The sequence below is a fragment of the Anastrepha ludens genome, chromosome 3, assembly GCF_028408465.1.
Source record: "Anastrepha ludens isolate Willacy chromosome 3, idAnaLude1.1, whole genome shotgun sequence".
Taxonomy (NCBI): Eukaryota; Metazoa; Arthropoda; class Insecta; order Diptera; family Tephritidae; genus Anastrepha; species Anastrepha ludens.
The window spans coordinates 118,576,653-118,595,024 of NC_071499.1; the positions used below are offsets into that span (position 1 = coordinate 118,576,653).

At 37.3% G+C, this 18,372-nt stretch overlaps 1 protein-coding gene across 1 annotated transcript; it reads left to right on the top strand.

The window, feature by feature from the left end:
• The first annotated feature begins 281 nt into the window (after positions 1-281).
• On the top strand, positions 282-1,584 carry LOC128856729 (zinc finger protein SNAI2). Its single transcript, XM_054092043.1, has one exon. It carries the CDS (start codon positions 378-380, stop codon positions 1,467-1,469), a length of 1,092 nt encoding a protein of 363 aa, XP_053948018.1. The 5' UTR covers positions 282-377; the 3' UTR covers positions 1,470-1,584.
• Positions 1,585-18,372: the final 16,788 nt, after the last annotated feature.

An 18,372-nucleotide genomic window follows, 5' to 3' on the forward strand; every position in this document is an offset into this window, starting at 1 on the left:
GCACAAATCTGGCAACTTCGTTTCGAGTTCTTTACTGCAAGCGATCACTCGCGACTGCGACTACGACTTGTACTACCAAGCATCGTATTTGCCATTGGTTGATATTGACTGCCTATCGGATAGATAAAAGACTAATTAATCTCGTTCCTTTTTCGGTTTTTTATTTTTAACTGCCACACTTCGCAGATATCGATCGCCACTGATCTGTACCAAGCGCGCTGCGCTTTAAAAACAAAGTCTGCTACATGAGGCCACAACATTCCAATTCCAACTATCAGAGTGACAACTGCATACGCGGAAATTTATTAAGCCAACAAAAAAACAAAAGAACAGAAAAACGCGGAATTTGAATAAAATTTTATCGTAGCCAAACAAAAATGGACTTCTTTGCCACTGGTGGCTTCCAGCAACTTTTCAGCGATTTGAATGACACGCAGCTGCATGGAAATTGGACAGACCTTAGCACCGAAATGGATAGCAGTCAGACATTCGATAGTTCCGATTATTGCGCACAACTACCCATAGAGAGCAATGATCCTTTGATGCGTCTCACCTACGCCGATGATCCTTTTGTGCTTGATACCTCCACAAGCGAACAAACCCTGCTGGAATTGCGCGCGGATTGGAGTGATATTACAGCAGAGTCGCGTTTTAGTAATAGCAACGACAATAGTGTTAGCACAGAATACCACGATTGCAATATCATCAATGATAAAGAGCTGCAACTCACGCTCGATCAGCTGCTCAGCTCACCAGCTGCAGTTACCTGCGAAGCAGTCGAAGACGGTGAATCACCTGCGTCACTGCCACACAACACATACAACAACATGAGTAGTCCCAGTAGCATTGATTCCACAACTGTTATTGAACTGGAGACGGCTGCCTTCATTACACGCGAAATGGCGGAATGGGAGGAAAAGTTCTTGGACAATTACATCGAGATACCGGAACTCATTGACTTCCTGCCCGAAAAGACACCACTCTGCACCGAGACATGTGATCATTTCCTGCACGAAAGTTCGAAGAATCTAAAACTGCATCGCAAAGTTAAAAGTGTGAAGCGTTCAAACGAGTCTATAGCGAGTCACGAGGAGCGCACAGCTGCCGGTTACCCCTGCACCTTTGGCACGTGTGATAAGATCTACGCAAAGCCTGCACATTTGAAAGCTCACCTGCGTCGTCATATGGGTGAGAAGCCCTACAGCTGTGATTGGCCTGACTGCACATGGAAATTTTCGCGTTCCGATGAGTTGGCGAGGCATCGGCGCTCACACTCCGGCGTGAAACCCTACAAATGCAATTATTGCATGAAATGTTTCGCCCGTTCCGATCATCTAACCAAGCATCGTAAAGTGCACGAACGCCGTCTGTTGGCAGCGAGTAAGGCGGGGAAGACGATCGACGGTGTGCTGCCGCATAGTGTGTTTACGGTGCGGCCGGGACGAAAGCGGAAGAATCAAATATGTTGAGGAAATATGGGAACTAGGGAAGGGAATGGACTAACTGTTTAAAAAAAAAATTATAGTTTAAGAAGGTATGCATGCGTGCGTGTATTTTGTTTGAAAAAAGTGCAATTAAAAGTAAGTCTGGTTATTTTAGTTCAGAAGTTTTTTATTTTGTTGTGGGAAGACGCATGTTAATTAATTTTTTCAAGAGATGGTGAGGTCTGAATAACAAAAAGTGAATTGGGATAGTCAAAATAAGTTTACTTTTGTATTCATAAAGCGTGGGGAAAGAGTTTTCAGTATCGAAGTGATGCATTCTGGCATGTATAGTAGTCAGCGATAACTGCTTTCTTCTCCTTCTGCCCACAAAGTTTCATCGATTGCTCCTCTATAAGATAACTGAGGTGATAAATATTCCGTTGCTGTGGTGTTTAATTTGACGCCAATGCAAAGTCTGATTTTCGCAAATCACTTCGCTGGCTTGCAAGGCAAGCCGAATTTCTTCTATTCACCGACATCGGCCCGTAAGATTCCTTGCTGGTCTGTCTGACGTGCCCCTCGTCTGATTGAAATGGGCAAATTTGACATCCGTTGGGTTTTTCTGAAGCCTTCCTCAATCTCATTAATGATTACTATTCGACAACTTCGTTTACAATGCTGTAGTCGTTGTTGGAGTTATGGCAGCATAAACACCCCCCATAAATGTTTGGGAAATGTTGCTGGAGTGACAGTATTTGGCCCGATAAGTCTTGCTCGTTCCGATGACGTTGTACTGACTTTCGTGGGAACGATTCCGCAGCTGTTATGAGCTCAAGTGTTGGTCTAACCTCATCATCAGACTTCATGCGGCTCTACGGCCACCAAACGAACTCTTTATAAAGGAAGCACAACAGTTCTTTCCTTGTTACGAAACGTCCGTATGAGGTACATCCCAGGTATGAAGTACTCCATGAAGGAGGATCCTGAGAGTTTAACCCTCAGTTGGAAACCTTTTTTAAAACCTCCGGTTCGGCAGCCGGGTCTCACTTTTTTTCGTCCTGCTCGAAAATCCTGTTTTAAAGCTTATATCCATAAATCGATAGAAAATTAAATTCTAGGAAGCGACCTGGAAGCGCAAGCCGTTAGCTATAATGAAATATGTTAAATTCATGTCCAAAGTTCAAAAAGTCAACCTGCCAGACTCGGCTGCCCACCCTCTGTTGGGCATGTTTTTCATAGAAGGGCTGATTCTAGTGAAAATCGTAGTGAAAATCTTTCTTCTCCTTATCTAATCTAACCTAGTTTGAGATTTACAGAATATCGATTTTTCGGGAACCTGTTGCTTGGTTTTTTTGTAAGATATAAAACTCAATTGCGTGGCATTATTCACTTTTTCGAAAAACACTACATGAATTGGAGCGAAAAATGTAAACAAAAGAGCTTTAAATGCCAACTAAAAAGCTTTCCTTTTCAAATTACTCTTTTATCTCACTCGCCCTGTAAATATAAAAAGCTTTTATATAATAGTGCGTTTTTGCTGAATTTTTGAAAAAAGCTTTTTTTGCGTATGATATATCATACTTTGTCATTAATGGGTTAACCCAAAGTAACATTTTTTTTTTGCATGAAAAATTTTTTTGTTTTTTGGAATTTTTTTTGTTTTTTTGGAAAAAAATTTTAATATTGTTTTAAACAATTTTTTTGTTATTTTTGGGAAAAAAAATGTTTATTCACTCACAGACTTATTATTTAAAACTTAAAAAAAAAAATTAATATACAAAAAATTTAAGTATCAGTGGATTCTATTAACCTTTTCTTTAGCCAGCCACAAGCGTCCGCAAGCGTATATAAAATTTATTACTTCAATTGCTTATCCCAACTAACGGTAAACTATGTCGGCCATTATTACTGATCGATTTTTTCGGTTAATAAATTTTTCTTTATCAATAAAAGTCTTTATTTATTGCTCTGCTTTCAAAAACCGGCTTGTCATTCACAAATGCAGCTACAACCCAAAGAATATAACTCTGAATACTCCGTACCAAATCAAGCTTATAAAAACGAAATTCAATGTCAATTCCTTACGACTTTATTATCTGTGTGGCAAATGAAGTCATGCCAATGGCCGGGCATGTGAATAAATATTTTTTCATTCCACTGTTATTATGTTTTATATGAACTTGTTGCGAAACTCTTCCTTTTTAATTTCCTCTCCAACGCTCAACATCCGTTGAGTTTACACCAAGAGCTTGATGCACACACCAACACAAACTCCTTTTCTCAACCAACACCCACACACTTGAGCAGCCCACATGCCATTCCGATTCACTCGATTTCCATTGAATGCATTCCCATACATTCCAATCCTCATTTATACTCATCCTTACACATTTGTATGTATGTGTATGTGTGTGTGTACAGCTAGTCGCGTGCGCGCACTACTCATTGAGCCATTCATACACTCGTTCATTCGTCTTTCAAGCATTGAATTGCACAATTCACTATTGAATTGTATGAATTTCCAATTGAATGAATTGAAGCACCGCCTAGGCAGGGGCGAGTCAAGCCAGTGAAGTGAAGTGAAGCCAACCTGCTCAGCTTCACTTAAGCCTGTTTTCGAAGTTGTGGACATTGTGGAAGCTACTTTTTAAACATTGTTGTTGTTGTTGTTGATGTTGTTGAGGAGCTGCTGGCGTGGCTGAACATTGATTGTGTTTGTTGAATTTGTAAAAATCTGGAAAAGTGTTGGCATTTACTCAATGAGTGGGAAAATGGTGAGATCTGGCAATTGCTATAACTGGATATGCAAGGAGCAGTCTGATGACGGTAAATGGAATATACATACAGATATCCTACTAGTAATATAGATATATATGGACATGTGTATATATGTATGTATAAGTGTAGGTATGTATGCAGTCGTTTGCTTGAGCTTAACATTTTTCAACACACTAATTTAACTAATTTGCCTTTTGAAATTCCAAATTGAGTTCTGCGCGCTTTGTTGGCGTCGCCTTTACCTACTCTCACCACATTTTTTCGCAGTAACTTTGAAAATTTGCATATTTCGTATGCAAATAAACGGTATTGAAAAATCTTTTAGTAAATTTAAATCCATTGAAATGAAAAAATAATAAGGTGAATAATGAGGATCCCCAGCAATGCATAGAAATGAAGCCCATTTAGAAGACAAATAAGGAAAGACATAGAAAAAATATTTCTACCAAAATTGCTTAACAAAATTAGGCAAAACAATTTTCAAAAAAATCCGTATAAAGAAAAATAATGAATAAACAAAAGATTACATTACAAAAGAAACATTATTTGAAAATTTTAAAATATTCGAAGTAGCAAATACTCACATACATTTTTGGAGCAAGATTTCATTCATGTGCCTGCCTCAGCTGGTTTCCCAACAGCGCATCCTATTAACGCAATTTTTCTTATCAAGGCCTAACTGATGGTTTCTGGCTCTACTTCACCAATAGCTTGCTCGATATTCCCCTCAAATATCAGTTCTTCGAAGGCATTTCACGACATCTCAAAAGAAATCTTGCGATATCAAGTCACAGCACTACAGTCACACTTCTACTATCTGCATCCACCCTTATACTGACGGCTCAAAGATGAACAATAGCTCTGGATCAGGAGTGGACTCGGAACAATTATGCTTAAATTGTTCCCTTAGGCTCCCGAACCGGTGTAGCGTCTTCCAAACTCAGATCTATGCTGTAACCGCTTAGGCGATTATCGCGTCAGTTAAGAAGATGAATCCAAGAAATACTGAGAAGGTGCAGCAAAATAATAGCCTCGTGCCCTAGTTCACTCTACAGAAACTCTACTGAGAAAGTAAAGCGAGTGGCATACTGATAAAGTAACCCCATATTTATAATTTTTTTCTAGTCTTCCCTGGATTTCAGAGGCCACTTGAAGAGCTTTAAAGGCGATTGATACCAAAGCTGCCACCTGATTCGTCTGAAGTTACTTAGAAAGTAGGGAATGCAGTCAAGCCTTCTGATTCCTCAAAAGCTTTTCAGGAAGTACTCGAAGCAATCAGCGCCCAAAAGTTTCTTCCGATTACTCAGAAGCTCTTGAGGAAGTACTCAAAGCAATCAATACAAACAAATATTCCAACTTCTTGGAAGCTTATTAAGAAATATTAAAAGCGATCAATACCGAAGCTAACCCTTAATTACTCAAGTTACTCAGCCAGCATTAAACAAATCATAACAAAAATGTCCTTCCATAAAATTTATTAATCACTTTTGTATGATTTGCGTGGAAGTTTACGTTAGTGGTGTCCCATCGCCTTCTAAACCGGTTAGAGTTTTCCTTCTTCCATGCAGAGCCGTTCCTTCGGAGGCAGACGCTAATCAAACAGCCGCTTATTGTAAGACAGACACGGAATGAATTTTTTTTTTGAGCTCGATGACAAAAAGACTACAATCGAGTTGCTCGTTGCCTGTTTTGGTTCGCGGTTGGTATTTTATTTCCAACCTACCCTACATATCTGTTGAGCTTTCCCTTATTCGCTACCTGGGGACGCGTCCGATGGGAGACTGGCAACTCCACACAGAAACAAAAAAATGTCCTTATCCAACCCAATCTTAGTTGTCACACAATTTGAGTGCGTGCTAATCCCCAGAAATGGTCTGATCAGCCCTAAGTATGTACGCAGCGTAATTCCGCTCCCATTTGACCTCATAAAAAGAGAATCTAAAGTGAAAGAAAGCCCATCATCTCTCAATGCAATTTCGAACATGGAATAATTTGCGCCTGACTAACTTCTAAAGTGGCTGAGAATACTGAAATTGGTCACACAATTTCGAATTTAGTGAGTTTTGTGTGGCGATTTTGTCGAAGGTAATGGGAAACGTGCCTGCTCTGCCTGCCACGACTAATTTGTATGCATATTTTCCGAGTTAACTAAGGAATTGGGAAATTGCCACAGCACAACTGAAATACTGCCGCAATTTTTAATTTAACTTTTTAACCCTTCTTTAGTATTTTTGTCTAAGTCCATCTCTGTTTTCAATCAAGTTAAGAAAGGGCAAATGCTTCTTCTTTTTATTATTATATTTGTCATTCCGCTCACATACGCATTTGTGTGGGACAAATGCTTGGTTTCTTACTGTCATAGCAAAACCTTGAATTACGTTCGATCTAAAGAAACGTGAGATATGTGAAATATTTGTTGTTGCTGTTGTTATTGCTGTTTGCGATTGAGAGTTTGTGAGTGCACGTAGCTGACATAACATTGATTTACCTTTCACTGTCACGTGTTTGGTCAGTCAGGTCGGTGCGTAAATGTGCAGATTTTCAGAGTCTAGAAAGCAGGCAGTCAGTGAGGCAGTCAATCGGTCGTTTTATGATTAGTGTGGGTGTCAAGGTGTCCTGAAGCTAATTTTTTTTTGTTTCCTTGTTCGACACGTTTATTTTGCTTTGTAAAGTGAAACCTAGGATTTGCGATTTATGTAGTGCTGGTTTTGCTCACAGGGAAAAGTATTTACACATCACCCAATCCCAAATAATTCAATTCCATTTTAGGTGCTCGAATTATAAGAACTCTTACAGCATTGAAAGCGTGCTTGACTGGCTTTTGCTATACAGAGACAGTTGGGTAGTCGGCTCAGTCGCTGGACGGGCAGTTGCGCGCTAGTCAACGCTAATAAAACCGAGCTGTTGCTATTTAAACCAGCAAATATATGTTAAACCTCCACACCTTAGACTTCCCCACGTTCTCTCACTACCGCAGTTAAGTGTCTTGGAGGCTACACCTTGAAAATCGGGTGAAGAAGACCAGCATAGCCCTCTACTCCTGTAAATCTATGTTCGGAAAAATATAGGGACTCAAGCCACAAGTCGTTCTTTGGATGTGCAACGCGGGGGTTCTGGCAATTTTAGCTTATGGATGCATTTCTCTGAACTTCGTATCCATCCAAATATCTACATCCGCAAATTGGAGTTTGTGGATCGCGTCAGGGCAATTTTCCCAAGTAAGCAGGATTGGAATGAGGGGAAAGTCTGTACCGATGCTGGTATCTCCGTTTTCACTGGTGTTTCGAAGATGGGATCGGGATTCTGGGTAAAGCTTTTCTCTAAACCAGCGAGTTTATCTATTTACTTTATACCACCAAGTACTGCTAGTGTTTTTCAAGCAGAAGTCTTTGCGATCCTCCAGGCCGTCAGAATGCTTAGGGAATGCGGGAGCGAGGAAGATACTAACATTTTTTCCGATACTCAAGGTCTGATCAAGGCTCTGAAGCGAATATGGTGCAGATTCAAACTGGTCAACTCCTGTAAGCAGGAGATCTAGTATCTGGATTGTGTGCAGGAAAATGAAATTGCTGATGAGCTTACCCTAATAGCGGCACCCTCCTGACTGTTGCTGACTACCTAGGTGGTGGACTATTGTTTCGTGCAACAGACTATTATCAGTAGTGTTTCAGACTACATATAGTACTTCCACAAACCTGAAAAATGTTTCTCTATTCACATATGCAATAGAATTTCGGATTGCACGAACATTTTTTTCAAGCACTCCGGCATTGCCCTTAAAGTCAAAAGATTTGAAAGGGTAGGTGTGACAGATTCATTATTCTGCAAACTTTCCAGATATTTTTTGTCAACGGAAGTTGAATGAACCTCATTCATTCTCAATACATCCCACCATAGGACGTACCATCTAAGTCTGACGAAGGTCGGACAGTGTCAAAGAAAGTGATTTGTGCTATCCTCATCCTCTGAATGTGGTGCATGCAGTGGATTGCCGACTGTTCCCGCTACGTTCACTGGCCTAAAAATTGGCGCCGGTCCAACCAGATACTCCAAGGAATTTCAGCTGGCCAATTCATCAAACAGTTCGTTGCCTTGACTACCATGGTGGCCCTGCACTCTCAAAAGTTCAAACTCCATCCACCTTGCAACAAAGCTTAGTCTCAACTTACATTCCTCAAAAATTTTTGAAGAATTGCATGCGGTTTCTAAGGCCTTATAACAGCTTGGTTGTAACTACAGACCATATATAGTCAATCGACTTTTGCTGTGTTCGGCAGGTGTGTGTCGGTAAGTAGAAATAAGCGAGAAGTTTATTATTGATTGTGGTAAGACGCATAAACATCGAAGAGAACGACGCTATTTGTCGAAGAAATATACGTATTTTCCACTGGAATTCCGGCATAACCTGTAATTAACAATACAATACCCAACTGTTTTCTTACTTTAAATTAATGCATATTAACCCTGCTACTACGTTAGGGTCTTTTGATGACCCAAATTGCATATAACATCACCGTATTTCTAACTGGTGGAATTTATTTGAAAGTTCTTACTACTCAGTGCATCAATTGTTGAAATATACTGAATTTTAGGCTTAGAAAATTGTTTATTGCAAGTGCTTACGCATATCATGTTCGGGTCATTTTATGACCCCTATCATATTTGTAAAATGAATAGTAAATATATAATGTAAAAAATTATAACTGTAAACGCATTCCAGCATTCACAACAGAGAGGTGTTCCAGACTTTGACTCTGCAACAGGGTCAATAATTTTTGGTCAATAATTTTTGTATTCAATAACAACGAAACCAAATACTTTCAGTTCTGTGCTAAATATTGTAGTGATCAGTTGCTATTGTAAATCTAAGTTTATAGACGATAGATTTTGATAAAACATGGAATCTAGGCATACTGTAAGTATATAAAATCTACATTTTTTTTCTAAATTCATACTAGTATTTATACGGTAAAATTCGTTGTTGTATTTACTTGGCCATAATGTCAGCGTGGACAAATGACTGAGCAAGACATTGGTGCATTCTTGAGTGTCCTTGAAGACGATGCAAGTGATCATTGTGATGCTAATTTTGTACTTGAGGAAGACGAACAGAACAATCCATTTCCAGTGGCACAGAAGCCTTCACTTCATTGACCGTAACTAATAGCACAGAAGTTTTTGATAAAGATCGGATGATAAAGTGTACAACAATACCTTCTTTGCAATGTCTAAGTCGTGCAGCAAGTGAAAATATTCTTCACGGAAAACCTGGAGCGACTTCTTATGTTATTCATCGTATTTCAAAAATTCGTGATACTTTTGATGTATGCCTTACAGAAGCTATGAAAAGGGATAAAATTCACTACAGCAATTTGCAAGGAAGTGCTGTTTTCGAAAATTTTCAAGCTATAGATACTACTGAGTTCGATGCTTACCTGGGACTTTTTATACTTATTGGTATTTATTTACAATATATTTTTCCTATTATAATTGTATAACGGACATATTATTCGTTTAGGAGTCTACCGGTCATACGGTGAAAGTCTTAACTCCCTGTGGGACGAGTTTCATGGACGTCCGTTTTTGAGAGCAATCATGTCTTTGGAGCGATTTAGCAATATTTGTCGTGTACTAGCATTTGACGATAGGCAAAGAAGAAGATCAGAACAAAGAGGAGATAAACTTGCTCCTATTCGCACATTAAAAATATTTTTGAACTGTACAAATTTGAATTTTCTCAATAAAAAATTGTGGGGTCAAAAAAAGACCCGAACATAACATGTGTATTTTTTTTCTAACATAGTAGCAGGGTTAAAAAAATTGTCGGTATTTTTGATAAAATTTTTTGAGCTGGGAACAGTTTTGAGCTTTGCTAGGAACAGTTTTTTTTATAGATAACTTTGTTTTAAAAAAAATTGTTTAGGTCTTGAAGTGTAAAAAACTTGAAATAATAATTTTCCCATCTGAGAACAGTTATAGCTTTATATCGGAAATATTTGTCTACGGTTTTGAGAGAGTGCAAAATGTTTTTAAAAGTAATTTTCCACACTGGGAACAGTTACTTCGATACTGGGAACAGTTAATTTTTTACATAGGTACATTCTGCAATTGATGGCATGAAGCGAGCATGCTCTTATTGTTTTGAAAATAGCTTATTACAAATTGGGAACAGGTTTTTTTGAAGCACTTGGAGGTATTTTTCTTGGAAAATTATAAATTAGTCACTTTATTATGCATTTTTAATACACTGGAAAAGCTCTTTTTCATCAAAGGTGGTCTGAAAAGTAATAGTAATTTGGTTTCGGGGTCATATGTCACTAAATGAAGCTCATATTTAAAAATAAAAATTATATGAACTGAGTAAATGTATTTTGAAACATTTAGTTTCCATTAAAAATGTTTTATAAGACATATTTAAATTTATTTAAATAGCATTTTACAATAAAAAAGTTTTTTTTGGAAAATTACTTTTTCTTGTCCATGGCTACTCCTTTGCTCATAGTTACAAGAACATAATTCAATCAGGCAAAGAATTATTCTTTATGAAAGATTGGACTTTCCAGCTGTTTATCCTGAAATTCTAATTCTTAAAAAGTTTGTAGTGATATTCTTCCAACCAGTGTATTTATATTTAAGAAAGCTGAAATCCAACTCAGTTTACTCTCATACTGAAGCAGATTATTTTCAGAAATATCTCCAAGCTCTTGCTCTAAGGCAGATGTCAGGTTGCACGCAAGTACCCAACTCAATAAATGCTGCAGGGAAGCTTCCATTAAGTCCGTAAGTGGAATGTAATCAAAGTCGTCCTAAAAAATTCTACTCTGCTTCTGCCGTAATACAAGCCAGTTGGATATCGTAACTAGCCGCAGGCTTACCAATGGGGCTTACCTATATTAACTGAAAAAGTTTGGAAAAAAAATTGTGTTCGCAAGGCAGGCGAATATTCATCCACATTCCTCACCCTTTGTTCTTTTAATTTCTACTTAATACGCCACTTACATTCTCTTACCAATTACATCGGAAATCCTACTAACTAACCATTCATTTCAATAATTTGATCTCAGAATATTTGTAATGTTAATGTAACCAGGCATTTACAGAGTTATTCATGTTAACAACAAGTCCAGCAGATGGCCAAAACTGATTTGTCTAAAGGAGACAAAATTCTAAAAACATTGTTGAGGCTTTGATGGTAAAATTAATAACAAATAAAACATGCAACAACAAAACGGAAATAGGCAGCAACAAAGTGGGAAAACTTTGTACTCGTACGAAGAGTAAAATTCCACAACAAAATCAAGAACGGAATCACGAGTACTGCAACAATGATGACAAGAAAATTAATTCCGCTTTGGATGGGTGGAGAGAAGAGTCAAAGTATAGAGGCCAGCCCAGCACGGCATGTTGTGGTAAGACTAGCAATTACGATTCAGTAATCGCCACGAAGACACAAATTGTACGTAAACACAAGCAAGCTTTTAAAATGTATACCAAAAGGGGAAAATGGATTTTTTTTTTTGGTTTTTGACACTAACTACAGAAATTTGTTTTTGATATGTATAGGATATTTACAAATGTTGACAATATTTTAGTTAAGAGTTTTTCAAAGTGGGAACAGTTCCTTTTATCTTCATTAAAAAATACGTAACAAAAAAGTTTGAAGTGCAAAAGATATTTATAAGTCTGCTTTTTCTGCACTGAGAACAGTTACGGTATTTGATGACGGCAGTTACTTTTTGCATAGTAACTGACGACATCATATAAAAGTTCATCTTATTAACTCCCCTCATTAGAAACTTGCGGCATTTAAGTTTAGATTTTTACAAACTGAGAACAGTTGTTTATGCTTGCTGGGAACAGCATTTTATTGATAGCATTATACCAGAAACAGTTATACAAGGTTGTGAAGTGCAAAATGCCTATGAAATTAATTTCTGCATACCGAGAACTGTTATTCTATATGTTGGGAATAGTTTTTTTTTTTGCATAGAAATATTTTGTTAATTAATGTTATGAAGCGAAGATGCTCTGATATATTGAAAATAACTCAATTCACTGTGGGAGCAGTTTTTTCAAAAGCATACAACGTTTGTTTTCACAAAAAAAAAATTTAAAAAATTTCAGTGCATATTTTTAGTAAGCCGTGGTTTTTTTTGCAATCAAAAGTGCTTAAAAATGTAACAGTAATGTACTTTTGTAGAAAGTAGCTTACAATATGCCGTTAAATCAGTGCCTACTTTCAAATGAATTTCTGGACTGAGCAAGGATATCTTTAAGCTTTGAAATCCCATTAAACTCACCATTTTTTACTGCTCAAAATGGAAAATAATTATTTAAATTATATTGTTGAAGAAACAGTTATCTATATTTGTAAAAACAATATTTTCTATGGGGAAAAGTCTTTAAATTGATTTCCTTATTTAAATGCTTCGCATTAAAAACTCATATTGCGTCGTTTCCTGTATACCAAGTAAATTATTGGTGAAGAGCTTTTGCAAGCATATATTTTGATTTTATGTAGCCAGGTTTATAATTCTTTTGCACGCTAAATTTAAAATGAAGCTAATAGGAGAGCAATTCTTAAAGGTATAAAAGTCAACCTGGGAAATGCTTTTTAAGGAGGCAACAGTTTTATTAAGGTGATAACAGTTCTTAAAGTGAGAACAGTTTTGTTAATATAGGAACAGCTTCGTTAAAGTGAGAATTGCTTTGTTGAAGTGGAAATAACTTTGTTAAATTGGGAGCAGTTGTGTCTAAGTTGGAGCAGTTTGGTGAAAGTGGGAACAGTTTTGTTAAAGTGGGAACAGCTTGTAAAAGTGAGAACCGATTTTTTAAAATGGGAATAGTTTTGTTAAAGTGGGAATAGTTTTATTAAAGTGGGAACAGTTTTGTTAAAGTGCGAACAGTTTTGTTTAAGTAGTAACAGTTTTGTTAAAGCGAGAACAGTTTTGTTAAAATGGGAACAGCTTTGTTAAAGTGAGAACAGTTTTTATGTTGTCCACAAGTTCACACACACATTTTGAAATTCTGCATAAGGCGCGGCAGAACTTTATATCTATCTATAATCAATACTTTTTTGTAAAAACCCGATGGTTACTTTTTAATTGTTTATAGAAGTTTCGTCAAACTTTTTCTAAATGAATATAAAAGTGATTGTAGAAAAATAGCTTTCAGTGAATACTACTCTGACTACTCCGATCAGTCGAAGATATTAGACAATTTTAAGAAAAGGTCGAAATTTTTCTTGAGCAGAGTCTTCAACTAAAGTCAGAACAGTTTTTCCGATTTTTTTTTTTTTCTCAGTTACTCCTTATCGATGTAACTACAAGGCATTCATTTTCACACTATTTCCATACCGTTCTGCCAAGGCTTTATACGTATTAGCAGCTATCAGCAAGTGTAACTCTTCATGTAAACCCAAAATTACGAGAAAATACTTTCAATTCACGCACTACAAAACCTGTTGTGGGTTTAATTTATTTTGAGTGACAAATAAGGATATTAGGATACAACGAAGTTGTTAAATGTCAGATGCCAGTTCAAGTTGCTTTCGCAGAGACGAGCACGCACATTTGGACAGATGTAAATATGTATGTACCTACTTATCTACACACATTTCATAGATTCGTATGCATCGCAAAAGGTACCAACAACAAATTGTATAAATTTTACGGAAGTTTCAATTACGCTCTTCTTAATTTATTAACACAATTTGAATATTAGATTTTATTCAACGAGCTGGAAAACAATTTCTATGTAATTTGATTTAAGTCCACATGCGTGTATGTGTGGAATTCGGATATTTATTAAAAGGTGCTATACGAGTACATTTCCTGTTCTTCGATGCAAATGGAACGTTGACAGAAGACTTTGTTGGTCGACTTCCAATCTGGCCGCATGCTTGGGCAGGGATGTCGGGTTTATGGAAATTCAAGACGAAGAACGTTCACTAGTGGAGAAAGTGCTCTAGCGCTCATTTGGTGTTCAATTTGTTGTGTGCCACTTAGAATTTAGTTTAACCTTTCTTGAATGTATAAGGTTAGACTACAATTAGTCTGCTTTAAAATGTTCCGATGTCTACGTACTTGTATGAGTAATATAACGCAAAGTTGACCCATTTGGAGATCTACATCATTCAGCCGAAGAATCTGGATAAGGGAGAGAAAATTATACCCGTATCGAGTGAGAACCCATGCCAACACCAACACTTCAGTATAACACCATTTAGCATTAAACAAATTATCATACTTCTAAAAAAAAATATGGGATCGGTATTAAATTAAAAAAGAATAAAGAAATTCTTCCCAAAACATGTGGAAAATGATTTTTGTTTTCTAATTCCTATTCCTATTCCACTACGCAAATAGGGCTTGGGAACCACAGCCTGAAACTCGCCAAATATAAATCCGTCCTTATGGCAAGAGGTCGCATGCCTCTCGAGGTCAGCATGCAAATAGGCGACGCGTCCCTAGTGACCCAAAGGGTAGTGAAATACCTAGGTATTCAATTTGACTGCAGGCTTACTTTCTGCGCCCAAATACGGCATGCGGCTACCAAAGTAGCAAAGTTCACGGGATGCTAAGTAGATTAATGACAAACACACGGACCAAAGAAGGCAAATCATGGCGGCCATAAAGTCAGTGTACGACATGGAAGTTTGGGGAGATGTGCCAATCTGCAAAGCCAAGTGCAAAGCACTGGAGATTGGGTAACGAACTGCCACACTCAGATTTGCCTCAGCCTACTGCACTGTCTCTGACGAACTCGTTTTTGTGATCAACGGGGAGATACCCGTCGACCTTGGAATGAATGGATGTGTGGGACTCCAAGAAGAAACACGTCATCACTAGCGTCGCGGAACGGAGATGCCAAATCAAGCATCCTCACCCACCAAAAAAAAAGAAAAAAAACTTCTATTCCTATTGACATTCCAATTTTTCTTCTTCTACTCCTATTCCTATTCCTGTTCCTATTGCTATTCCTATTCCTATTTCTAATCCTATTCGTATTCCTATTCCTATTCCTATTCCTATTCCTATTCTTATTCCTCTCTCTATTCTTATTCCTATTCCTACTCCTACTCCTACTTTTACTCCTATTTCTATCCCCTTCCTTTTTCCTGTTCCTATTCTCATTCTTTTTTATATTCCTTCACTTTTTCCTATCACATCGCAAACTCATCAGCTTTTAAGTAAATTGGCTGTATCTGTAACAAAGTTCCAGCCAGTTGAGTGCCTAATCCAGCCACTTGAATGCTTAAAGCTCTTGACAACATGTTGACGGTCCCACAAGTAGGCAGCACCAAAGATTTTGCCATTTTAATTTTTCTGATTTTATGTTCGTATCGCACGTTGTATTTTTTGGCATTTTGTTTCCTTCTTGCTTATCAAAATTCTGTACGCTGTCTTGCAGATAATTTGCAATTGCAACATTGTTTATGTAACTGTGTGCCTTGAGTGAGAGAACGTGAGTGTTTGGGGGAATGAGTAAAAAAATATACCCAGTTGGAAATTGGATAGGAGTTAGTTTGATTTTTCTTAGTATAGATGATTTACTAAGGCAAGTGGTATGATATTTCCAGAAATACTTATTCAAAATAGGGAAATGCGAACACCTCACATGCACGTGCGGGGATGCCGCCGAAGATGACGCTGAACACACTTTTAGCTCCAATGTATGCGCAGGGAACAAGAACGTCGAACGCTGCAGGTGGTCAGTAGTTTCGCGGAAAGAAATCTCCGGATAAAAGAGCGAGACTTGGATACAGGCGCATAGGTAGTGACCTCTGTAATGAGGAAGATGGAACGCCACTCTGAAGGAATGTGGAAGCGGTTCCAGAGTGGACGACGGTTCCAAACGAGGGGCAGTTTTTTAGTCTCCTGACATAACATCGCTGCGACGCCAGCTTGGATGATGCATTAGGCATTTAAACCCCCTCATCCGCAAAAACAAAAAAACGAAATACTCCCGTAGGTTTGCTGTACTGAAGTAAGCAACTAAATTTTCCCTTCTCCTGCACTTCAAAACTCAATGGCTTTGAGGTTTTCATATATTTTTGAGTACATTTTTTTCTAGTTGTGCTCTTCAAGAAATCTCTACTGGTTCTTTCGGCTTATACTTACACATATATACTACACATTTTTGTATAACAGTATTTACTTAAGTAAGCTTATAAATACTTGCTTTGCCTGTTTTGACCATTCTACTCGAAACTCCACTCTAATAATGTTCAAAAATTGTTAGCTTATTTTGCTGTTGATTCAGCTCAAATGATACATTTTAGCAAAGTTGCATGCTGTTGTCAAGCTTAGTTTTATAGTAATTCGTAAGTAGGAACATATTGAAATTTGTATGCGTGAATGCATGCGCTTAGATGCCTGCCTAAATACCAGCATACATTTAGGGGTTATGTGCCATTTGATCGGTTATACAATTTTTAGTTAATCATTTTTTTCGTTCATAATTTTGAGTAAAAAATACGAGCTATGAAAATGAAACTGTTCGCTCTTTTGCGCTGGGTCCATCATAATGTGTTGTTAGATTCAAATATATTAGCTTGGGATCCAAAAGCCATTTTAAAAGTATTACTCGGCTGTATTTACGACAGTAGTTTATTGTTGCAGTGATTGAAGCAAATATTAAGCAAACTCAAAATGGTGCATGTTGAAAGGCAAAGAGAGGCATAGCAAACTTTTTTCGTAAGTAATCATAAAATAAACATCTCCTAGTGTATCACAGACATGCGCTCAACCACTCTCACCGCTTTTGGTTTCCTGAATTTTTATTTTCATCACATCTGTCCCTGTCATTTATTGAAAGATTTTATTTAGCTTGAGATAGAAAAAATTTATGTATTTTGCTGTCTATCAAATAAATGCAAGACAAAGCTGCTGGAATACACTGAGCAGCAGCTATTTGAATTTTTGTGAATACCAAAGCTAACTTTCTCGACGTGTGTCGTTGTGTGACGATTTTTACAACACAGCGCCAGTGGATAATAAATCGAAGACGAATCTAAGGATAGGTTAAGCTACGCTTTATAGGGACACATTTAGGCCTGGAAGCCCAATAGTTTTTACTCAAATTCCGCCACCATTTCGTAATGTGAGGAAATCACTTCGCTTCTCTAATACGATGAAATATTATGGGCACCTTCTTATTCTAAGTATGCGAACTATAATATTTTGTGGTCATTCTAGTACTTTATAAATTCTAGAAACCTATAGGATCTGGATTTGGCTAAGCTCCATTGATATATAAAATCAATCTCCGAAAGTATTTCTACCACGAAAAGACTCCTCATAAAAAATCGTCTGCCGTTCGGAGGTGGCATAAAACTATAATACCCTCCATTTGTGGAGCAACATTAAGTCGCACATCACGAATTTTCTCCGCGAATTCCTCAGCTAAACATTCAGTAAAGAACTTAGGCGCCAATATTCCATATTTATATATACCTACAAATGACTCTGTGGTTCTGGAGCCTCTGATAGCCTGCGGTGTAAGGTTTCGTATTGCATTTAATAACTTTTCATTGTTTCCTTTACCTTTTAGTCTCCTATGTATATTCTTAGACACATTTTTCTTGTTGTCCTGAAATCCTATTATCTATGGTCACCCAGGGTGTCTAACATTATGAGACGTCATACCGAATGTAGTATTTGATCCCCAATCGCTTTGATTTTCTAAAGTATCTGAGAGTACTTTTTTCATAGAATATCGTCAACTATGATCTAAAGCTTTTTACTTAGTAATTCATGTTTTCAGAAAGTCAAAGGTTTAAACTGTTTACTGTTAGACGAAATGATCTCGATATTATGTCGACTGCTTTTGAAAACCAGATAGTATTCGGTTATCTTGCAGATTTTACCAGAATGGAAAAAAAAATAATTTGGAATTAGTGATTTAGCTGATTTCACTAAAGTTACTGACTTATATGATTTATTGGAAAAACGAGCAAATGATCTTCAAATTGATTTCCAATTTCAAAAAACTTTTAAAGCTTTGTAGCATTTATTTATTTTTATACTACAAATGTATGCATGGGAAACGTTGGCGATTCTAAAAATTCAACCCAAGCTTTGGAAAGCTTTCAAGGCTTTGTACGACTTATAGAGCTTTCAGGTAACAATTAAATCCATAGAAAACTATGAGTGAGCTAAAATAGTGG

Coding starts and splice junctions, on each gene's coding strand:
- LOC128856729 (XM_054092043.1), top strand. CDS start 378: ATGGACTTCTTTGCCACTGGTGGCTTCCAGCAACTTTTCAGCGATTTG.